At 38.9% G+C, this 25,703-nt stretch overlaps 1 protein-coding gene across 4 annotated transcripts in view; it reads left to right on the top strand.

Annotated features, from left to right (window-relative positions):
- Positions 1 to 25,703, top strand: part of grid1a (glutamate receptor, ionotropic, delta 1a) — a 270,217-nt gene that overhangs the window by 178,367 nt on the left and 66,147 nt on the right. For all 4 annotated transcript variants that reach the window (XM_020047056.2, XM_020047057.2, XM_010869916.3 and 1 more), the window contains exon 4: positions 13,543 to 13,748. In XM_020047056.2, coding sequence (XP_019902615.2) covers positions 13,543 to 13,748 — 206 coding nt within the window. The remainder of the gene's footprint in view (positions 1 to 13,542; positions 13,749 to 25,703) is intronic.

Genomic DNA, 25,703 nt, shown 5'->3' with positions numbered 1-25,703 from the left:
CCTTCAGTAGCAACATACCTGTAATCCAGTTAAAAGTAATTTTTGCAAACCCATAACCACATTTACATAAAGATTATTGTGTGAGTAATTTAGTAATTGAAAAATCACATGTTTGATGGAAACAGGAGACAGTTTGGTTGTTTGAAATGATGGCATGTTTTTGTGTTTGTAAAATGTGGTGGAAATACCCAGAATTCTAGTTGATTTAAATGTGTTGTTGGTTGTATACAACAAATAGACATAAGTAATTGTAATTAAATATTTTACTTTTGAACTTTTCTTATTTTAGGTTTTTGTTTGCCATTGATTAAATACCAAAATAAGTGTTACATTATTCATTAAGTTTGCTTTAAATTAATACTTATACATTCAGTAATCAGTATATCTGTACCCACTGGATTGGTAAACAATGCATGTTGTTAGAAGTATAGCTATACACAACCAAATAAAGCTATTAAACATATTAATGTCAAAAATAACTTGTACTGTGACAGCTTTTTTTCTTGCCTGTTTTCTTTTCATTTCAAATGACAATGACTATGAAAGTAATGAGCAGACTGTCAGGTTTAAAGTACAAAGGCTTCAGAAAGTATTCAGACCCATTCACTTTCCCTACATTTTTATATGGACTTGATTTATAATTAAATTAATTGTATCTTTCCATCACATCTACATAATGCCCCAGAATGACAGAGCAAAAACATGTTTTTAGAAATTTGTGCCAATTTAATTATAACAAACAAGTGAAATATCTAATATACACAAGTATTCAGACTTTTTAGATAAGCCTTTGGCAGCGATCACGGCTTTGAGTCTTCTTGGGTATGCCTCTATCAGCTTTGCATACCTAGATTTGGGCAACTTCTCCCATTTTTCTTCTTAGATCCTATCAGTTTTTGTCAGATTGGATGGGGAGTGTTGCTGAACTGAAGTGTCCAGGCCTCATCAAAGATGTTCAAATGGGTTCAAGTACAGGCTTTGGCTGGGCGATGGTAGGACATTCACAGACTTGTCCTGAAACCACTCCAGTGTTGCCTTGGCTGTGTGATTTGGATCGACATGTTGAAAGATTAACCTCCGCCCTTATCTCATCCTGTGCGCTCTGGATCAACATTCCACCAGATTATTCTAAAACCTGTTTGTATTTTGCTCCATCTATTCTTCCTTCAATCCTGATCAGTCTCCCAGTCTCTGCCGCTAAGAAGCATCCTCATGACATGATGCTCCCACCACAATGATTCACTGTAGGGATGGGATTAGCCAGGTAATGATTAGTTACATGTTTTTGCCAGACTTAGAACTTGGCATTCAGGCCTACTAATTACAGGTTGGTCTCATCCGATAACCTTTTTCTCATGCTCTCAGAGTTAATCAGGCAGCATGTTCTATTCCTTTCACACAGGTGTGGCTTTCGTCTAGATACTCAACCACAAAGGCCTTATTCATGTAGTGCTGCATGATTATCTTTCTGGCAGGTTCTCCCATCTCTGCAGAGAAAATCTGACTCTCTGTTAGAGTGGCCATTGGGTACTTGGTCACCTCCCTGACCAAGGCCCTTCTAGTCCTGTTCTTAGTGTAAGCAGACATCCAGCTCTAGGAAGACAAATAAACTTGGTTCCAAACTTCTTCCATTTTACAATAATTAAACCAAATTTGCTCCTTGAATTTGCTCATTCAATGCTTTAGCAATAGTTTTATAACTTTCCCTAGATTTATGCCTTTACACAATTTCAGAGGCCTGTAGAGAGTTGCTTTTCTTTTTTTTTTTTTTTTACTTTGGATGATCAAAGAACACAGGATGCATCTGGGGTCCATTTTTTGTGTCATGGCAAAGGGTCTGACTACACTACCATTCAAAAGTTTGGGGTCACTTAAAAATGTCCTTGTTTTCAAAAGAAAAGCAAAGTTTTAGTCCATTAAAATAACATCAAATTGATCAGAAATGCATTGTTAATGTTGTAAATGTCTATTGTAGCTGGAAACAGAAGATTTTTTATGGAATATCTACATAGGCCTACAGACACTTGTTCTGAGAAATGAAGACTATTTCTTGCGAGACTGAAGATCTCGTTCAACACTGTGTACAGTACTAGTCCCTTCATAGAACAGCACAAACTGGCTCTAACCAGAAAAGAAAGAGGAGTGGGAGGCCACGGTGCACAACAGAGCAAATTAATTAATGTATCTAGTGAGAAACACATGCCTCACTGGTCCTCAACTAGCAGTTTCATTAAATAGTACCCGCAAAACACAGATATTTGACTGTATGGTACATAAGAAGTGCCCATCAAGCCAATCCAAACTGTGGGAAGTGCTTCAGGAGGCATGGGGTGAAATCTCTTCAGATTATCTCAACAAATTGACAATTAGCATGCCAAAGATCTGCAAGGCTGTAATTGCTGCAATTCTTTGATAAAAGCAAAGTTTGAAGGACACAATTATAATTTCAATTAAAAATTATTATTTCTAATTATGAATAGTGTCAATGACTATTTCCCATTAATTTTGCTATATATCCTATTCTGACTCATTTAATGGATTTTTCAGTGACCCCAAACTTTTTAACAGTAGTGTTATATAGGGTATATATATATATAAATTCACACACATTTTTAAAACAGGTTTTGACATTGTATTTGTATTTTGTGTATATTGATATACATTAATAATAAATTATAAAGGTCTATAACAAAACAACATTTAGAGACAATTAAATGTTCTGAATACTTTCTGGAAGCATTGTATTCCAATCCACATTGGGTTGTTGCTACTGTATCATGAATATACTATATCCCTGGCTGAATTGCAAAAAATGCTTCAGTGTGAAAGTTAATATATTTTAAGACATTGTGGTATGAATGCTCCACTGCCTGTTGCATCAGTGTTGCACCAACGCCCCGAAACAAAGCTGGCAGCTTCAGGAACCTTCCGGGGGTAGCTAGCAGGGCCATCCCTGGCCGTGCACAGCTGCCTCCCATCGGGACCTCATCAGGGGAAGTATAAGGAGGCTCCCAAAGAGCTACTCAGCGGGGGAAGCCAAAGTAAAAAGAGAAGTAGCTGGACATGCAGTGGAATCTGCTGGAGTGAAAGAAGAGAAAGCTCCAGAAGGTAGAGAGAGGGCAACTCCCAGCCATGCTGCCCTCACAGCTGCTCTGCCCCAGAAACAACGCAGGAGCTGGGGAAGAAGAAAGAAAATAATTAGAAACTGTCTAGCTAGCTAAGCAAACTAAATTGCCACTAAATTACAGCTCTGTGTATCAATACTGCCACATATTTTAGTTTGTTTACACTTAGAAGTTTTGAAAACAAATCTGTAAACAATTTATTTACAAATTTAAAAGGATTGTATTACTAGGCTTTCTCACAGCCACAACCACAAAATCTATATTCGACTATTTTGTGGTCCAGTGACAATCAAATGTTGATACACTTTTCAAACAGATGCCTTTTTCCCTTCATACAAAAATAGTGTGTGTAGTGCAGTCGTCATGACAGGCAATGTTTATGACACACTTAAATGCCTGTAGCACCAAGATTGCATTTAATTATGGAACGGTGCATATTCAAAATGTATTTAAGTATTGTGAAAGGCCATTGGGTGTGCATGTGCTGTGTAACACCTTTTTAAAGTCCCATCTATTGTGGTGAATCAAGACAGGCCCTAGATGTGTCATGTTCCTCCCTAGGTGATGTTGAGATTACCTCTGCTTCGTAATGAGTGTGGCGGGGGGACATCTGTCACTGCCCTCTTTATGGTGTGCTCTCTTCTCAGAAGAGTAGGCATTAGACTGGTATTAGGTGGAGATTGATTTAACCGCAGGAGAATAGTCCTAATGCATAGTCCCCTTTTCTGATGAGGAGAGAATGTCCATAGGCAAACATAAGAGGATTGGGCTATGTGCTTGTATAATAAGCAAAGTAAAGAGATCATGTGAGAGAAAGATTACAGAAGGATGGAACTGGCGACAAACAGGGGGAGAGTGTGAAATTGGAATAGGGCCTCAACGAACGAGAAAGCCAGAGACAGTTCAAAGTGTTGCATGAATATTTGAATGAAACCACATTTTCTGTCGGGAAAAGAATGCAACCATTTTAGATAATTCAAAAAGTATAATCGACAAAGAAACGGTTGGTGATGGAATGGTTCTACTCAAACAACTGCAGGGGTTCCATTGTATGTTCTGGTTGCCTCATTATGAATTTCTGACTGCATTCAGATTCTACAGCAAGATACTGTAAAGACCAGAGAGCTGTGTAAAGACACTGTCTGGAAAGGAACCACCTTGTTGTTCAAAAAGCAGGAATTCTAGAAAATAGACAACTACAATGCTATTACAAATAATAACACTAATAATACACCTAATATTAGCACAAGAACACAGGATCAGTACGTGTTATCATACAATACTGTGTGTCTGCTGGGGGTGAGTATGTTTATGCGTGTGCCTAGTTGAGTAGTCATGGAAAAGTCATGTAGGATATCAAGTGTTCAGCAGTCTAATGGCTTGCAGATAGGAACTGTCTGGGCCCTTTAGTTTGAGACATTATGCATGTGGCTGGGGTGTAAAGGGTCCTTTGATAATGTTGCCCATTGGTTTTGGATAGGAGTCCTGAGCAGATTTGGACAGATGCATTTTTGAAAGTGAAATGTATTCCAATTCCTGCTTGATATACAGTGGAAATAAAAAGTCTACACACCCTTGTTAAAATGCCAGGTTCTTGTGATGTAAAAGAATGAGACAAAGATAAATCATGTCAGAACTTATGGAACCAGGTTATTGTAAGGTTTTCATTTTTCCCCCTTGAAGATTTGTTTGTTTTTCAATTTAATTGTCCATATTATAGGTCACATTAAAAGTGGAATCTTTGTCTCATTCTTTTGTGTAGGTAGTGGCTGGCACATCCATGCCCAGCTGGTTTTAGCTATGTCAGCTTCATAATGACGTACATTGCTTTTATTGACACCTCTTTAGGTGTCATGTTCGCAATCAAATAGCAGACTCCAAAGGCAAACACAAAGCCTACAATCAAGACTAGACCTTGACAGCTGTCTTACACTGGCAAAAAATATGTAATGCTGATGGAGGCAGGATACAGGCACAGGATTCAGAATTGAACAGTTTTTAACTGTTCTAATATATATTTAGGGATCTTTCTTTATAATATTACAATGCTTTAGTATTTATATGGCTAGCCACTCAACAGAAATCGAGACTCATCAGACCAGGCAACATTCTTCCAGTCTTTAACTGTTCAATTTTGGTGAGCTCGTGCAAATTGTCACAGCCTCTTTTTCCTATTTGTAGTGGAGATGAGTGGTACCCGGTGGGGTCTTCTGCTGTTGTAGCCCATCCGCCTCAAGGTTGTGCGTGTTGTGGCTTCACAAATGCTTTTCTGCATACCTCGGTTGTAACAAGTGGTTATTTCAGTCAAAGTCGCTCTTCTATCAGCTTGAATCAGTCGGCCCATTCTCCTCTGACCTCTAGCATCAACAAGGCATTTTCGCCCACAGGACTGCCGCATACTGGATGTTTTTCCCTTTTCACACCATTCTTTGTAAACCCTAGAAATGGTTGTGCGTGAAAATCCCAGTAACTGAGCAGATTGTGAAATACTCAGACCGGCCCGTCTGGCACCAACAACCATGCCACGCTCAAAATTACTTAAATCACCTTTCTTTCCCTTTCTGACATTCAGTTTGGAGTTCAGGAGATTGTCTTGACCAGGACCACACCCCTAAATGCATTGAAGCAACTGCCATGTGATTGGTTGATTAGATAATTGCATTAATGAGAAATTGAACAGGTGTTCCTAATAATCCTTTAGGTGAGTGTATATAAAAAACATATTTTAAAGTATTACAAAAAATATATTAAAGTAGTTTTATGTAAAGTAATTCATACACTTCTTATAAAAAACAAAGCATAAACTTTTAAAGATGGTACTAATAATTTTCTCCTAGTTAATGAGGCTATTCAGGTTCAAGTAAATACATCATTAAATTCAGACTTTCATCAGATTAGCTAGTTACCTGGCACTTTTAACCTTTCCCCCTCTTTCTCTTTTGCTGCAATGGTTTAAAATATTTCAAGAAACTCATCTGAAGAAAGAAAAATCACATTGTTTCTCAATATAACTGGGGATTCAACTGTGCAAACAATATTGATAGCTGGCGTAGAACCCCCTATTATCAGCAAAGCCAACAGCAGTTTTGAAATATATATTCTTGTACTGAGTAATCATTTGATCAAGTTATCAGTGTTTAGTGATTAGTGACATACAGATGTTAACTAGCATTTCATTAATTAGCTTTTCTGAAATGTCAGATACAAATATTTTCAGCTAGTTGGTTAGCAACGTGGCTAAAAAATACAACCCCCTATTATCAGCCACCATCCCCTATAATCGGCCACCTTACTATTTTGTTCAATAACGATTTATTTCCTTTTTATTTGTGTTACAAATGACAGATCACAGTCCTCTCTCAAGTGTTTACTAAAACGTTTTAGCTATGTTTCATGCCTTCTGGTGAAGAAAAAAGTAATTACATCCGATCACATTTGCTGCTTTTCCACTGCATGGTACCAGCTCGACTTGGCTCTACACGCCTCACCTTTTTTGCTTTTCCACTGGCCAAAGGTTAGGATAGTACCCTGCGGGGACATCACGAGAAATTCATGGATAGGGGGGCTAAGCCTCGGTTTGGGGGGTCTGGGCATACTCCCCTAAACATATTTTCATCATCTTTTCTGAGAGTAACTATGGGTGTAAAATGTATCAAAATACATATTTTTTGGTCAAGGTTGGCTTAAAGTACACCTGTCTCATAGTTTGTGTTAGACACTGATCAAATGATTTAAATCCACTCCATCCAACTCCGATACAAGGCACAAAACAGCCAAAATACAAAAATTATTTTGTCAACTAGGCCTATAGTTAATAGTAAATGAATATCTACATACATATACTGTTTATAAATGTGATTTCTCTGAATCATTTCAAAACAGATTGTCATTAGCCTATTCATCTCAGAATGAAAAATGTGATTAAAAGAAAAATGTAATAGCCGGATCTCCCTTCCTCTGAACAGAATACATTGAAATACAGTGGGGAGAACAAGTATTTGATACACTGACGATTTTGCAGGTTTTCCTACTTACAAAGCATGTAGAGTTCTGTAATTTTTCCAGAATTCCAGAAAATCACATTGTATGATTTTTAAATAATTAATTTGCATTTTATTGCAAGACATAAGTATTTGATCACCTACCAACCAGTAAGAATTCCGGCTCTCACAGACCTGTTAGTTTTTCTTTAAGAAGTCCTCCTGTTCTCCACTCATTACCTGTATTAACTGCACCTGTTTGAACTTGTTACCTATATAAAAGACACCTGTCCACACACTCAATCAAACAGACTCCAACCTCTCCACAATTGCCAAGACCAGAGAGCTGTGTATGGACATCAGGGATAAAATTGTAGACCTGCACAAGGCTGGGATGGGCTACAGGACAATAGGCAAGCTGCTTGGTGAGAAGGCAACAACTGTTGGCGCAATTATTAGAAAATGGAAGAAGTTCAAGATGACGGTCAATCTCCCTTGGTCTGGGGCTCCAAGCAAGATCTCTCCTTGTGGGGCATCAGTGATCATGAGGAAGGTGAGGGATCAGCCCAGAACTACATGGCAGGACCTGGTCAATGACCTGAAGAGAGTTGGGACCACAGTCTCAAAGTAAACCATTAGTAACACACTATGCCGTCATGGATTAAAATCCTGCAGCGCACGCAATTTCCCCATGCTCAAGCCAGCGCATGTCCAGGCCCGTCTGAAGTTTGCCAATGACCATATGGATGATCCATAGGAGGAATGGGCGTTGGGCCAAAATCCCTGCTGCAGTGTGTGCAATCCTGGTCAAGAACTACAGGAAACGTATGATCTCTGTAATTGCAACAAAGGTTTCTGTATCAAATATTAATTTCTGCTTTTCTGATGTATCAAATACTTATGTCATGCAATAAAATGCTAATTAATCACTTAAAAATCATACAATGTGATTTTCTGGATTTTTGTTTTAGATTCCATCACTCACAGTTGAAGAGTACCTATGATAAAAATGACAGACTTCTACATGCTTTGTAAGTGGGAAAACCTGCGAAATCGACAGTGTATCAAATACTTGTTCTCCCCACTGTACGTTAACTTCAAACCCAAACAAACGTAAATCTGTGAAATACACACAGTATTGCTACTGTGTGTTGTTGAAATTGAAAAATTGCTTCAGATGAGCGAGTTCTGTACAAAGTATCACACACTACCGAACATGCTGGCAAATCAACACGATTCTATACAGTTTATGTACAATTTGTAAGAAGTTCATGATGCGATGGAACAAAATAAAAATCACTGAGAAAATACACTCACCTAAAGGATTATTAGGAACACCATACTAATACTCTGTTTGACCCCCTTTTGCCTTCAGAACTGCCTTAATTCTACGTGGCATTGATTCAACAAGGTGTTGAAAGCATTCTTTAGAAATGTTGACCCATATTGATAGGATAGCATCTTGCAGTTGATGGAGATTTGTGGGATGCACATCCAGGGCACGAAGCTCCCATTCCACCACATTCCTAAGATGCTCTATTGGGCTGTGGCCAAGAAAACATCCCCCACACCATTACACCACCACCACCAGCCTGCACAGTGGTAACAAGGCATGATGGATCCATGTTCTGATTCTGTTTATGCCAAATTCTGACTCTACCATCTGAATGTCTCAACAGAAATCGAGACTCATCAGACCAGGCAACATTCTTCCAGTCTTCAACTGTCCAATTTTGGTGAGCTCGTGCAAATTGTAGCCTCTTTTACCTATTTGTAGTGGAGATGTGTGGTACCCGGTGGGGTCTTCTGCTGTTGTAGCCCATCCGCCTCAAGGTTGTGCGTGTTGTGGCTTCACAAATGCTTTGCTGCATACCTCGGTTGTAACGAGTGGTTATTTCAGTCAAAGTTGCTCTTCTATCAGCTTGAATCAGTCGGCCCATTCTCCTCTGACCTCTAGCATCAACAAGGCATTTTCGCCCACAGGACTGCCGCATACTGGATGTTTTTCCCTATTCACGCCATTCTTTGTAAACCCTAGAAATGGTTGTGCGTGAAAATCCCAGTAACTGAGCAGATTGTGAAATACTCAGACCGGCCCGTCTGGTACCAACAACCATGCCACGCTCAGAATTGCTTAAATCACCTTTCTTTCCCATTCTGAAATTCAGTTTGAAGTTCAGGAGATTGTCTTGACCAGGACCACACCCCTAAATGCATTGAAGCAACTGCCATGTGTTGATTAGATAATTGCATTAATGAGAAATTGAACAGGTGTTCCTAATAATCCTTTAGGTGAGTGTATATTGACTGATGTATTGACTTATTTAGGGGGGGCTAATTAATCATTTAGGCAGACTAAAGCTAAAACCCACCTAAAATAGGCCTTGTGACATCCCTGGTACCTGATACTTTTTTTAGTACATGCTCCGTCAAGGTTCCAAGCGAGCTGAGGCGATACCAAAAGGTGACGTGAAAACACGGAGGACTTCTGATTGGACAAGTGACTCAAAGTGTGCAGCAAAGAAAAACAAGCTGTTTTGCTGTTAGCCGTCCAGTGTCAAAATGGTTTTATGAGATGAGAACTGGTTTCATGGTCAGTTGTTTTTACAGTGGGCCTATATTCTAGGCTACCATTGCGTGCATATTGTTGAACAGGCATTTTTGTCTTAAAGACCAAATACGCTTGATCTACTTTTCAATGTGTTTTGAATGGGGAGGGTCATGTTTTTTTCCCAAGGCTTGGGGAGCGTGAAAATATATGTTGCACGGAGGAGTCAACCATTTTCATATTTTGGTGGTGCTTTATCCTCCATATACCTCATGTCATTAAAAACGATCAGTCCCTTAGTGCTCACTGCTCAGTATGAAACATCCTGTCCTCTGTATTCAGAACCACTTGTTTTATTTATTCACACAGTGATTACATTATCAAATAACAATTTTCAATGAGGTATTATACTATAGTTCCCTTTGGGTTTTTTAATTAATGCATTTCCCATTATTTAGTAAAAGCGTAGGCACTGGGAGCCAGGAGTTACTTCCTAGTAAAGCACAATAATAGTGGAGGATTATGAGGCATGTTGTTTGGCATATACAATACAGAATGTATTAACAGCAATGCAAAAAATAAATCACCATTGTTCGACCAGCACCATTTACAGACAGACTCATGTGGGCTCTCCAGTGGCACAGTGGTTTGGTACTGCTGCGTCATTGTGGCTAAATATCCAAGCTTGGTTCCTGTGTACCGACAGTGCCTGTGGGTCATGCGGAGGGTGGTGCATAGTGGCTCAGCACCGTCCTGGGTGGACGGCTACTATGTCGGACAGAGCTGCTTTGTCCTGTCAAATTCTTGTGACTCCTTGGTGTACGTGGGGGGCCTGCAATTCAGTTGTGTTATTTGTTAAAATAGCCAACATTTTAGGTTAGGCCACAGTCCAGAGGCGTAAGCAGAAATGTGTTGCTGGATGGGCCTGCAGAAATTTGGATGGGCAGATAGAAATCAAAGAAATCATATTTTTATAGTGGAATGTCAAACCTGCTGCTCAATCTGGGTGGGCCAAGCTCTCATGTGGGTGGGCCAGGGCCATCCAGTGCCTATGCCCCTGGGCCACACAAAAACCTCAAAATTATTCATAAGGAGCTACTGTACCCTATTTAGTTATTGGGACAGGCATTTTCTTCTTTTAGCATTACAATCCTACATTTCTAAAGATTGCAATTTAGTACTGCTGATGTGAAACCATCGTTTATCCAATGAAACAATTGTTTTTTATACCCCTCTCCCAATATATGTATAATATATCTTATTTTCCACAGAACAATACTGTTCAATCACATTATATTTTATTAGTAAATCTGGAGCTGTACAGTAAATCCTCTGGACTGCCTTTGCAAAAGGCAGCTGAATGCCAAGATTGCAATCTATGCACAACATTGTTGGCAAGACTGTTCAGTGCCAATGGCAAGGTAGAAGAAAGTATTGATGAAAAATTCAATATAATGCATGTAACCACTCCAAATCTTTTATTCTGCCTTTGCTAAAATACTCTATGACCAGCTCATTCATGCTATTACAGGATAAAATCAAATTAAAAATTTGGTTACCCCCATCTTAAGAGAATGCAATTTTTGATTTCGTAGTTACCAACTATTGTTACCACATTATTTTTTCTTCTTGAATTACTGTGTGGTTAGCATTGGTTCGAAAAGCAACTTAAAGCTAACCCACTTACATCACATACTGGACATAGTGATGTAAAATGGGATCCGTAAGTTTTTTTGACTTTTCACTTTCAGTTTTTGTGACTTTTAATAATAACTACCTTAATCTGGTGTTACTGTATACTTGGTTTATGAAATATTTTATATGAACTCTTTTAAATGTACATTTATATTCTACTAAAAGTCAGCTATTAAGTTATTATTGATTGATATTGTTTGTAGACAAAAGGCATAATTCACCAAATTCCAAACCATTAAAGTAATAATAACTAGATTGATCTAGGGCTGATTTCATGAACGCAGATTAAAGTCTAGTCTAGGACAAAATAATGAATCTCAATGAAATTATCAATTGAGCTTTATTTATTTTTTGTCCTAGTGTCATCGGGTTGTGGGAGTAAGGAACCAGGCGCAGGCAGAACGTGGTCGATTTTAACTTTTAATGAACAAATAACAAGCACGACCAAACAACAAAAGAAAAGGGCTGACTTAAGCAGCAAAACGACTGTACACAATGGTTCTAAAGAAACTTACATTTAACGGCAACACACACGACACATCAAACTACAACAATGATGATCCACAAATGCGGGGAGCAGAGGGGAAACATTTAAACACTTACAAACGATGTGATAGGGACCTGGCGTGCATGATTAAAGACATGTGACACAAAACAATTCTGGGATGTGTTCATGAGTGACGGGAACTGAGGGTGCACGGAACTGAGGGTGCATGGAACAGTGGCGCTGCTGCTCACCGCACTGTGACACCTAGACTAGGCTTAATCTGTGTCCCTAAAACTGGCCCCTAGTTTTATGAACTGTTTCACAAACCAAGTATTTGAACTTGTGTAAAAAAAAAAAAGAAAAAAAAAGACATATCTCCATTCTACTGAATGTCTGCTATTGGATTAATATTGTTTGCATGATGAAGCTGAGCCTCAGCAGATTCACTCCAAGATCTTCGGGTATCTCTCAGAGGTAGAGTAGTAAAACCTTTTATAGCCGGATTTATATTCAGAAGTTATGCTTGAGAAAACATGTCCAGAAATCTGACCCATAATTCCTCATTAATCCTCTTTTCTACCCCCTGTCTATATCCAGGATAGTGTAGCTGGGTGCTCTGGAAGTCTGCCCTAGGTTTATCACTGGGACTTTGAAGTCATTGTCAGTCATCTTAGCCTGGGCCCTTACCCTGAGCTGTTGTATAGCCGCTTTTCATCCTGCTTTAAAGGATTAATCTTGTGGTGGTATGAGTTAAGAACACCACTGAACACATTTTTTAGGGTAGGACCAAAAACGATACTGTGTTATTCACTATACATTTGCCTTAGGGAATGACTTGAGCAAAACTTTCCATTGTCCTCAAAGCCTCATTTCCAGTCCATTATATTGACTTCTCTGGTTTCAAGATGGAAACAGAATAGTTTGCTCCCTACTGAGGGACATTTTAAAACCAATTGCTTAGGTAATTTATATGTTTCATAATAGGCTGTACAAACTAGAGAAAGCAAGAGTGAGAAAAAGAGATTGTGATCATGCAGTAGTACATGCATGCCTGCGTGTAGCTGTGTGACTCTCTGTGGACTTTCTGCTCTGAGTACTGATGAGGGCCTGAATGACTCATCAATCCTCTAGAGATGCAACCACAGAAGAATGGGGGGAACACAAATCAGACTACCACTCCCTGCTGTGGGAATGAGACACATTTTGCAAATGGCATGGTACACATCTCTTTAAAAATCCACTTTGACATTTGGCATGAATGCATATACAGTAGGTATGGTTATTCTTGGTGGAAAGCTTCTATTTCCTTCCCTTTTGAGTCGCCTGTTCAGCGCTTCTCATCTCTGGAGATACTTTTCTCCAGGGGAAGCACACCAACTACTGACAAGTAACTTCACTGTCTGCAACCAGTACACAGAGAAAAACTGTGTATTAGAAACTGAAACATTATAGTATAAGTATACCACAAAGTCAAACACCTGTTGCAACATAATTGATGTAATGGCTTATGATGAAATGAAGCAGTGCAGATTTTGTTGGTTGCTGAAAGCTGGTAACCGAAATAGCCTCCTACTGAGAAGGGAGGCATGGCATGCTTTTCCAGGAAGTCCTTTTGGACCTTCAATAAAGCCAGTATTTTAAACACCAAAACAAGTTAAATAGTTTGTACCTGCCTCTGATGTTCTCTTCACTCTTCTTCTCTGTCAGACATTCGCGGGCTGCAGACATTCCTTGACCAAGCATCTCGACAGGGTCTGGATGTGTCTCTACAGAGGGTGGACCACAATGTCAGCAAAGTGTTTACAAACCTGTTCCACACCATGCGGACTGAAGAACTCAACCGCTACCGCGACACTCTGCGGCGGGCCATGCTGCTCATGAGCCCCCGAGGAGCACAGGTTTTCATCCACCAGGTGAGTATTGTGGTGAACACCATGGCCTCTTTGAGACTAACTGAAATGTCACAATGCCATGTTATTCCAGTTGAGGTTAATCTAAAAGGGATTTGATGTCTGAAGATAAAATTTGATCCATATTCAAATCTTTATTCAATATTCTTTAGATTTGATTTGGGTAAAAAAATAAAATAAAATCCACCACATAGCTAATTGCTGTTGTGACTGGGAAGGCTTTCCGCAAGATTGTGGAGTGTCTCTGTGGGGATTTGTGCCCATTCAGCAATAAGGTTTGCTGAACAATAAGGTTTGGTTTACAACCGACATTCCAATTAATCCCAAAGGTGTTCAGTGGGGTTGAAGTCAGGGCTCTATGGAGCCCACTTGGGTTCCTCTGCATTAACCTTTTCAAACCATGCCTTTATGGACCCTGCTTTGTACACAGGGGCACAGCCATGCTGGAACATGAATGTTCTTCCAACTTCTGTTGTCACAAAGTTGGAAACACCCAATTGTCTAAAATGTCTGGCTAGGCCACTCCAGGACCTTGAGATGCTTCTTACGGAGCCACTCCTTAGTTGCCCTGGCTGTGTGTTTCAGGTCGTTGTCATGCTGGAAGACCCAGCCACGACCCATCTTCAATGCTCTTACTGAGGGAAGGTTGTTGGCCAAGATCTCGCGATACATGGCCCCATCCACCCTCCCCTCAATACGGAGCAGTCAACCTGTCCCCTTTGCAGAAAAGCATCCCCAATGAATGATGTTTCCACCTCCATGCTTCACGGTTGGGATGGTGTTCTTGGGGTTGTACTCATCCTTCTTCTTCCTCCAAACATGGCGAGTGGAGTTTAGACCTAAAAGCTCTATTTTTGTCTCATCAGACCACATGACCTTCTCCAATTCCTCCTATGGATCATCCATATGGTCATTGGCAAACTTCAGACGGGCCTGGACATGCGCTGGCTTGAGCATGGGGACATTGCGTGCGCTGCAGGATTTTAATCCATGACGGTATAGTGTGTTACTAATGGTTTTCTTTGAGACTGTGGTCCCAGCTCTCTTCAGGTCATTGACCAGGTCCTGCTGTGTAGTTTTGGGCTGATCCCTCACCTTCCTTATGATCATTGATTCCCCACAAGGTGAGATCTTGCATGGAGCCCCAGGCCGAGGGAGATTGATCGTAATCTTGAACTTCTTCCATTTTCTAATAATTGCGCCAACAGTTGTTGCCTTCTCACCAAGCTGCTTGCCTATTGTCCTGTAGCCTATCCCAGCATTGTGCAGGTCTACAATTTTATACCTGATGTCTTTACACAGCTCTCTGGTCTTGGCCATTGTGGAGAGGTTGGAGTCTGTTTGATTGAGTGTGTGGACAGGTGTCTTTAATACAGGTAACGAGTTCAAACAGGTGCAGTTAATACAGGTAATGAGTGGAGAACAGGAGGGCCGGAATTCTTATTGGTTGGTAGGTGATCAAATACTTATGTAATGCAATAAAAAGTTAATTAATTATTTAAAAATCCTACAATGTGATTTTCTCTTTTTTTTTAGATTATGTCTCTCACAGTTGAAGTGTACCTATGATAAAAATTACAGACCTCTACATGCTTTGTAAGTAGGAAAACCAGCTAAATCGGCAGTGTATCAAATACTTGTTCTCTCCACTGTATATAAATAAGCAAGAAGCCTATTATCAGTTTTTTCACAAAAACTCCAATCACTTTCAAATATTAATACCACACATTCTTTATTTACTTTGCAAACTGATCTTATAAGTTGCTCTGGAAAAGAGTGTCTGCTAAACAAATAAAATGTAGATGTTGTGTCTGAAGGTGCATGATTTCATATTCCATGTTAAGCGATTTATTAATTATTTTTTCTAGCCTGAAGTTAGCATTACTAGCTTTGCCCAAATTCATGAATTAAAACCGTGCAACCCAATATAGGAAAAGCTGCATTGCCTGCTATACTTAGTACTACTGAAGCCATCCATCTTGGTGTGTCTTGGCATTGTAATAATCAAATATATATATTTCTAAATATAATGTTACATAAAAATCTAAATGTGAATGTTAAAAGATATTACACATTTGTGAAAAAATAAATATATATATATATATATATATATATATATATATATATATATATATATATATATAAATGTGGTGACATCATGGTTGGCGCCTGTCAAACACCCAAAAAGTTATTAAACTAAAAAACAATTTAAAAAACAAGTTACAAATCCGTAATTTGGTTATATAAATTTTGACAAAGGATTAAGTTATCACAATAGTGACAGCGGTTAGCAGCTAATGAGAGAAATCGTGTACAGAGTGAATTTGCTGTGCTTAAAAGGGTCAGTGGAAATGTGTTTACAGTATGTTCCATGCAGTGAAGAAATGGAGACGCAAATAACAGCTACAAAAATGTGTTAATGCATTATTAAAGCGAATGGCTGCTTCCACTTTCATTCACTCCCTAGTGACTACGTCATCTTATTTATAAATGACCTGCAGTCAAATCTATTTTCACTCACTGTTCTTTTCAACAGACTAAGTGCGGCACACTGGTGTTGTCTTCTTCTCCACTGTAACTCAACAGTTTATTCATTTTTTCTGTGTGTGTTTAGGACAAAAGAATGGCTAGCATAGTTCAATATATTTCATTGTTTCTTCCAGTCATTCAAAACTTATGTGCCTTTAAAAAAGCCCCTTGAAATGTTAAGGTGAATTGTAATACTATTTAGATGACTTGCAGTATGGTGTTTTTGTTGTTGTTTTTATTGTGTGTTGCTGGCCTGTGGTACATTGTTGAATTTTCTTCTTGCTGTAACAATATCTGCCAATGAATCTCCAGTTTGCCCCTGACCGTGCAATAAACATTTCGCATCAATCTGTGAAGTCAACTGCTAATGATAACTGTGTCTAGTCGGTTGACAGAATTTTTTTTTACCAAAACATTCTCAAGTTGCAAAGTGGCTTTGCTGGCAGAAACATACATCATAAGAAAGTAATTTGTACCTGTTCTTTGTTAGTTATTATGGAATGGCAGAACCATTCGGTTACAGAATCTTCCAACACTTTTCTTTTGCTAGATGTCCTAATGATGTGTTTTAATCATTAACATGACTCAGAACGTCATTTCTTTTCTTTATGAATAACTGTAACCTAAATAACAATAACAGATTCTTAACCAATACAAATAAAATGGAGAAAAACTATTTATACAGTATCTCACAAAAGTCAGTACACCCCTCATATTTTTAGGTCTGGGTCTGAGATTACACACTTTTGTACTATTTGTACTCCTCACCTGGTTGCTGCCACACATGCTTGACACCATCTGAACCAAAAAAATGGACAATAGCGATGCAACGGTACAGTGGGCCCACAGGTCTGTACGTATCTTTTGTGAGTCACGGAAATGGTACGGTTTCGGCATGAATGAAGTCATCGTGTTAAAAGTGTTTCCAATCAAGTAGCTGACAGTGGCAAAGCAATGCTTGCTGACTGTACTGTTTCATCATCGTTATGAATGCTGAATCCAAAATGTTCCTGCACAGCTTATTTTAAAGATGGTGGGGCCTCTTAAAATGTGCTTCTCTCTGAATGCATTCTAGCTCTGAACGATGTTATTCTAGCTCTCAGAAAGTTGTTGGTGCCCACGCTGACCCCCATCCACTGCCAAAAGCACCTACAATGGGGACGTGAGCATCAGAACTGGACCACAGAACAATGGAAGAAGGTGGCCTGGTCTGATGAATCACATTTTCTTTTACATCACGTGGATTGCTAAGAACACATGGCACCAGGATGCACTATGGGAAGAAGGCAAGCCAGCTGAGGCAGTGTGATGCTTAGGGCAGTGTTCTGCTGGGAAACCTTGGGTCCTGCCATTCATGTGGATGTTACTTTTACATGTACCACCTACCTAAGCATTGTTGCAGACCATTTGCACCCTTTCATGGCAACGGTATTCCCTGATGGCATTGGCCTCTTACAGCAGGATAATGTGCAGGATTTGGCTACTAAAACAGCAACTGAAAAATGCAGGCACTAGCTACTTGGATACCACAAAAATACAGTAGGTAAGTTCATAAAATAAAATGTTTAAGCCCCCACATTCTGAAGTGGCATTTGGTAAAATGGGTACACCAAAGTGAAAATGACTTCACAGCTTGGCCCATAGGCATGAAAAAACACAGTTAGCTGCAAATCGTTTGGCAAAAATTAGCTACAGGCTTGGTTTTGCCATCCACATTTTTGACATCCAAATATACATCAATACGTACTGAAAAGCATCTAGCATCTAGCTGGCAATCTACTACACTTCATAAATGTTAAAAAGGCCACCCGATGCATAGTTCAGAAAAATAAATCTTAATTGGGAAGGCAGAAATGTGAAAACATAGAATCCAAGTCATTATTCCTCATATTATATTTTTGGAATATAGTATATACAGCAAGGCTATTCAAACCCGGTCCTGGAGGGCCAAACACATCTGGTTTTCGGTTAATTGCCTTCACCTGAAATCTCAGGTCTGAATCAGTCCCATATTATTAGTAGAGGATTAAGCCAGCAATATTTCGGGCTTCGAGGACCGGAATTGAATAGCCCTGATGAACAGTATTACCTACACTTTCTTGCATTGAGCCGACTTCCCCCGTCAGCTCTTAAGTGTACAGGCTCACACTCAGACGGAGCCTGTTTCCAAAACAAACATACCTGCCATGGTGCCAGTGCTAGATTAATCAAATTCTGCGGCACTGAAGAGGCACAGGTGTTATATATAGTGGCCTCGCTGAGCAGTATCAGCTCATATCAGGATTTTCTGAGAAAAAAAACTGTTACTCAAATTGTTAAATACAGTATATTAAAACATTTTCTGTGTGGGTGCTAACGGGGGTTATGGGGGTGTTAGGATTATTGCTTTTGCTGCTTCAGCACTGACTGGCTCTGGCTCTCGTCCTTAAACCATGATAAGACAAGGTCAGTGTCTCTCACAACATCATTTGTGGTATTCATCATCTGGCAAGATTTAACCTGGGGATAGACTTACAGGGAGCGAGAAAATAAATCAACCTTTGGCCTCCATTAAATTCAGCTTTCACCATACTGACATAAAAAAAAAATATGTTTACTTCCCCGTGATGTTGATGTCCCTTATCCTCCCTCCAGAAAAATGGATATATTTCAATTTATGTTGAACCAATATCATATTTTTTCATGTGGGGATTCTGGAAGATATCTTATCCTACCATCATAAGGGATACATATTGATTTGACCTTTTACTAAGAAAAGCACATTTATTTAAATACAGGCCCGACCTGCACCAAACCCATTGAGTGCCATCGGGCTCACTGAAATTGAAATTGAGAACCCAAACCAGAAGTACTGTATATTTAATCCTATCCTATATTACTGTATTCATTATGGAGATATTTGGAAACATTTTGCAGTCACAGAACAACATGGTGAATTTAATGTGTAGATAACATACACTGTTTGATGTATGTGAGTGATATTCACACACCTTTATTATTGGAATAAACCTCTTGGTATTAGTTCTACATACCGGAAACCAAATTATTAACTATAAAATAAGAGAGACAATTAAGTCCATGTCATTTATATTCTGACCTTTGAAGTTGTGTTAGATCTCCTGTAAAAACATCAGAACGTAGGAGGTGGGAGACATGATCCTATTGGTCGAATTGGGAGCAGTGATGGCTCTGTATGCTCCATAGATGACTGTGTATACATGGTCTGAAGTATTTTTTCCCCTACTGGGGCATTTTCTTATTCGATTAAAATGTCACACAACGGTAAAAGAGGATCTGAGGGAGCAAATTCATGCCGATTGATATTTTTATTCACTTCGCTGAGTGCCACCATGATTTCATCTTGTTGGGAAATGTAAATAGCCACTCACTAATGTATCTTTGTTTTCTCTGCAAGTGGTTAGGGCAACATTTTACTGTTGAATACTTCAGCTTAGGTGAGCTGTACAGTACCTTGCATTATTGTGGACCTACTCCATGAAGCTAGGACAGAGAGAGCCATCCCTTTTTCAGAAAATGATATGTCAAATCACAATGAAAATTCACATAAATCTGTAAGAAACTAATATAAATAAATATATATAAATAAATATGGCCTAGTTAATAGTAATATATATATATATATATATATATATATATATATATATATATATTACTATTAACTAGGCCATGTTTAACAAGCAGTTCCCTTATTTCACCAATTGCCATTCAAATTTATTCACACTGGCAAGAAAACATTGATATTACTAAATGTCAATAATTATGTTACATTTCTTCTTTAGGGACAAAACCACAGGGAGCTTCACTTTGTCGACTCAGGGATTAAAATCAGCAATATTTTGTTTACTGGCCCAACGCTGTTGACCACTTGGCTACCCGGATTCCTCACAGTACAATAAGCTTGTTCACAGGGAAATAAGTTATGAAGTGGAATTAATCCAGCATTAGATAATTAAACCAATGTCTTCAGTAGAGTGTACACTGTAGAATGTATCAGCTGCACAATGGGGGGGTTACTTAATTGGAATTTACAATTTGTTTTGAATATACAATAGTAAGGTGCCTGGGTAAGTTTTGTTTTTTGCATATACGTGAATCAAATCTTTGATTATTTTTGTTAAGTGTATGTCTTTGTGTGCATGTGTGGGATGGAGAGAGAGAGGAAAACATTAATATTGGACTCTGGTCTAATGCCTGCTTGGGAAGAATCTATGTAATATCCAGTGAGCTCTAAGTGGCCGTAAATAATGACAAAAAGGGATTATAGCTAGGACTGAACATTTGGAAACACCTGAGGAGCACTTTGATTCAACCTTTCTCATCCGGATCAATAAATGTGTCTCAACTGTGGATTCTAGGTAGAAAATTATCTTTAACACTATACTGTGCTTTTATAACAGTTATTTTTGACGACTATGCACAGCATACAGCCACCGAGAATATCCTATCAAGCCAGAAAAACATGCGCTGTCAAAGCTTAGCACACCAAGATCTCTCCATATGACAGTCCACACAGACCCGACACAAACTCTTGAGCACACACACATTATCACAATACTAGCTCTATGTCCCTACATAGGGTGGCATAAGGCCGGACAGGAGAGGGGGACAGAGATAGAGTGATGGGAGTGTGGACTAAGGGAAACCAGATCAAAGCCTATATTTTGAAATCACTTACTTCTCCATTAGTTTGATTAATGGGGCCAGCCTAGTCCACAGACAGAGGCAAAGGCCTTGAAAAATGATCCAATTACAGCTTTTTGAATAGAGGAATGAAAAGGCCTGTTGGAGAGAGGTATCTGGAGGAGAATCTACAGGGCATCCTGGACAGCAAGCTTTCCCTCTTCATTCATCTCATCATCACCCATCCAGCCTTCATCCTTCATTTGATTTTACCCCTTCTCAAAAGCAGTTTGGCTACACCTTGACTTTGAACCATAAATGACATCATTTTTAAACTAATGTCAAGTGATTCACTATATATTTAAAGAAACCAGGGGCCTTATTTATCAATGTTGCATAGAAACAATCTTAAATGTGTACTTACAAACAGAATATGGAAAAGTTGTATGCATGGATAAAATGTTATCTAGAATTTTTAATTTTTTTTTATTATCCAATGGACAATGATGTACTTAATGGCATTACTCTTTTTGCCAGACCGCATAAGCGGAGCCGCCTAAGAAGAGCGAATGTCTCTTACTGAGTGTCTGACTGACTGAGTGCCTGAGTGACTGACTACCCCTTGTTAAATAGCGTAGTGGTTAGAGAAGCAGACTTGGGAACTATAGGTCCCGAGTTCGTATCTCCTCACAGGTGAAGCGAATTATGCATTATGAATTATTCCGTATTGGTGAAAACTTCGCTGGTTAAAACCTGAAGGTGTATAGGGTTTTATTGCGACTGTTTCTGCTATGGAATAGTTCATCTTCAGTCTTGCTAGAAATTGCTCAATTCTTATGATTATTCCTAGGAGGTTAGTAGATACTAGTAAGCCTATTACTGGCTAATAAACTGTTAAAACAGCCAGTGGCAAAAGCAATACAGTTCATAGATGCTGTGGTTGAGGTAAACTTAATAAGAAACATTAGTCAGTCTAACACAATCCTCAATGGAGTTGTGTAATGTGTAATGCTGTGGCGTAGTGGTTAAAGACAGTGCCTCTCATGTGGAAGACCTAAGTTTGAATCTATTGAGAGCAATGACATTTATTAATTATTTCTGGTAGATTCCACGATTCTCATCTTTTCACTTGAAGAAAAAGTTAGTTATTGTTTCCTTTATTGATAGTTATTGTATAAATGTCCTTCACGAATGAAAGAAAAAAGTATGTTGTTTTGCCATTAAATGAAATAGCTTTGGCAGACTCGCTAGCAATTGCTCTATTCTTATGACTATTCCAGTATGTTAGTAGATATCAGTACTAATGGCTAATACGCTGTTAAAACGGCCAGTGGCAAATGCAATACATAGTAAGAAACATTAGTCAGTTTAACTGTATCAATGTCATTCACGAATGGCCAATTAACTATTAAAAAATATAACTCACGAATGGCCAATTAAACAGCCGGTGGCTAAAGAGGATTTGTTCAGGATAGAGATAAGAGGCTGTACTGACACCCAGCACCTGTACAGCTCCGTAGTGTAGTTGTTAATGACACAGCCTTTCACGTGGGCGACCCGGGTTTCGTATCTCAAGGTGGCAACATTTTCTATTGCGGGCCGGCTTAACTAGGCTTGCCTGGTTTCTTGTTTCTGTATCGGATAGGTCCTTTGATCTTGGCATAATGTGTTATCACACATCCTTATAGTTAAGATTAAAACACCATGTTTCTAATGTTTCATTGTTAAGGTCATCCTTTTTACTGTAAACACAGAAAACAACAAAAGGCGAGCACAATCGTGACCTGAAGAGTAGCAAATATAAAGCAAACTCCAAACAATGACCAGCAAACTGAAAGGCACACAGAACAACTTAAGTAGGGTCCCCAATTAGAGACAATAAGACACAGCTGTCTCTAATTAGGGAGAACAGAAAACATGCCTAGAGGCACCTCTGTGGTCAGGTCCTGACTGTGGCCCCCAGGCACATGGAGATGCCTAGTGGCCTCCAGCCAGGATCTCACATAATGTTTATGGAAGGATGGACCCTCCCAAGTTGTTTTCTTTTTTTTTCTGCATAAGGAAATTGCATTTCTGTTCACTTTAATTGCATAAATAGTTGGGTTACCTTTATCAATGAATGTGGTTGGAATTTAGCTCAAATATCAATTGGTCTAAATATTGTATGCCAAAAAACTAACTTTCAAGGGTGTGTACTTATTTTTTTTTAATAGTATTGACAGTACATTACAGGAGAGATTGGTCAGAGGGCTCAAGTGTTTTGGAAAGGAAAGACAGATGGGATACCAATCAGAGTTTTTACATCAATGTTGGAAAGGGAAGAAAAAAATAGGAAAAGGTCTCCTCAGATGATCTGCAGTAGGATTTTAACAGGGTATAAAAGCTTCATAAATAGATTGGTTCAGTATGTGATTGACCAGTGGACTAAGCTGGGTGAATGAGGTGCGAATGTCATCAACCATATTCAAAGTTATTGACAAAGTAATCCCCAGAAATGGGAAATGATGGAAATGAGGCGGAGTATTCAGGAGAACATGGAAAGTGAAGGTAGTGAGGGTGGAGTAAAAGGATGATAGGTTGTTCAGATGTTTTCTTTACCTTCACTTTCGGTCAGCAGCCAAGCAGGAGGAGCAGATGTGGAAAAGAAAGAGGAAAAGGTTGAAGAGGCGGAAGCAGGAGACAAAAGGCAGAAGGATTCAGCCGATAGGAGTGATAGGAAAAGATGAGAAAGTAGTTGAAGAGAGATAGGACAGATTGCGATTGCACATTACCATCTGGGAAGGAACAGAGTTGGTAGAGTTGGAGGATTAAGGGAGGAGACAAAATAGTAAAGCCACGATAGTGCAATATGATCAGAGTTATTACTATTATCATTATTAGTATTGTTGGTAATAAAAAACCAAGATAACATACTCAAGTGAGAGATTGATGTGGAGCCTTTCTCTGTTTTCTTTCACCTCTTACTAGGCAGAACAACTTGGCAGATATGACTTTTGGAGTCTGTCATTATTCCGGGGAACAATACCGCCACTTAACAAGAATGCAGTTTCCACAAGCTAAAACATCTGAGGAGACAAATTGCCATGCCCCTTCCACCTAAAGTAGTTGATCCATCAACCGTCAGCTAGAAGCAAGTAATCTGCAGTCAGCATTAGTTCAAGTATGCTATTGAGAAAACATACGGTACTTAAAGTACTTTAGATTGCCCTAACTAGCAAAGTATCGTACTAAATAACAATATATTAAGACGAAAATACACTCTTCACCACCTAGTTATGAAATCCTCTAGGGACCAATATAACCACAATAACTAGATTTCCATCCAAACATTTAATGCAGATGCATTATACAGTATGTTGCCTAAGAAATGTCACAACCAGTCAGGTGGGGACAGGACACATTAACATGCTGGTAACATTTATCAGTGTCTACAGACAGCTTTTTTTGTGTGTTAGAAATCATAGAAAAAGCACCTTTATTCACAAATATCGATCAGATCAAATAAACTTGAAGCCATGGTCAAAGTGCAAGGTCAAGAGCTCAGTGTGTCTTTTCAATATATTGAGGGTCCTATTCTAGTGATACAATGATGCTCAGCTGATTTTTGACAAATAAAATTTAATGGGCACATCTTAACTTTTGGAAGAAAACTACTGTCAATTGTCTTAATGATGGACATACATATTTGAATTGATTTTTATAAGAAGCAAGGAACAGCGTTTGGTTTGTTTGGTTAAACGGCTGTTGTGTGTTATAAATGTATCACAAGTTTCAAGTGGGAATCTGGGTCAAAAGACATTCTAACAGACCATGATAAAATTAATAGAATGGAGACTTTGAAATCCTGCAGTAATTCTATGATCTCTGGAAAGAATGTATGTCAAATTTGGATTATGCTTAAGAAAACCGACAGGGTTGAGGAGTTAGAATCTTTGTTGTGTTTGTAATGTCTGAACATGACCTAAGTGAGGGAGATGGTGTGACCCATGTAACATGTTCTTGCCAGTCTCTGAGAAATGCCCTATTGCTCCTGGGTATGAAGGGTCTGAGCACGTTACAGTGTACCGTGGTGATATTGAAGACAGTGTTTTCTCTCTTCACCTCAGTGTGGCTCACAGAGCTGTGTGGGGGTGGATGAGAATAAGTCTGTCAGTCATGCTAATGACTACTGATTATCTATTTTATCCCACAGCTGTTGTAAACATATGATTAAAAACAGGGAGACGAACGGAGTGAAGGCAGAGATATATGCGGAGTGAGGGCAGAGAAATATGTTGAATGTAACGTGTGCTCGTGTTTCACTAATCAGTGTTTTTTGGGGGGAACACATTTAGTCCTGCATTTTTCATGTCATATGTGTGAAGCAAAGTGATTTAAGTGATTTAAGTGAATCAATAAGTGAAACGGTTGTAATTATTTTAAACCTGATCAAGGAGCTGATTTATATTGTCATTCCATTTGTTATTAGGCTTAAACACAAACAGATTTTGTGTTCCGCAAAATCGCTCACCAGTCCATGTCTACCCTCAGAAAGTAAAGAAAACATACATCTCAATATTGTTGGGAACCTTATCTAAAAACAATATAGATAAGGTTCTACTTGAAATTTAGGTCCAAGTGAGTTATTCTCTTGAGATTCCTCATTAGTAGTCCTTCGCATATGAGATGCGATAAGAAAGAAGGAAGCATGTTCTTTTTATTCACCCAGAATAAAAATGTACTTCCACACGACTGACTGTTCTGGCACTGGATTGAGCATTTGCTTGGGAATCCATCTACTCTCAGAAC

Source organism: Esox lucius, chromosome 6 (assembly GCF_011004845.1).
Source record: "Esox lucius isolate fEsoLuc1 chromosome 6, fEsoLuc1.pri, whole genome shotgun sequence".
NCBI lineage: Eukaryota > Metazoa > Chordata > Actinopteri > Esociformes > Esocidae > Esox > Esox lucius.
This window is presented reverse-complemented; position numbering and strand designations above follow the sequence as displayed.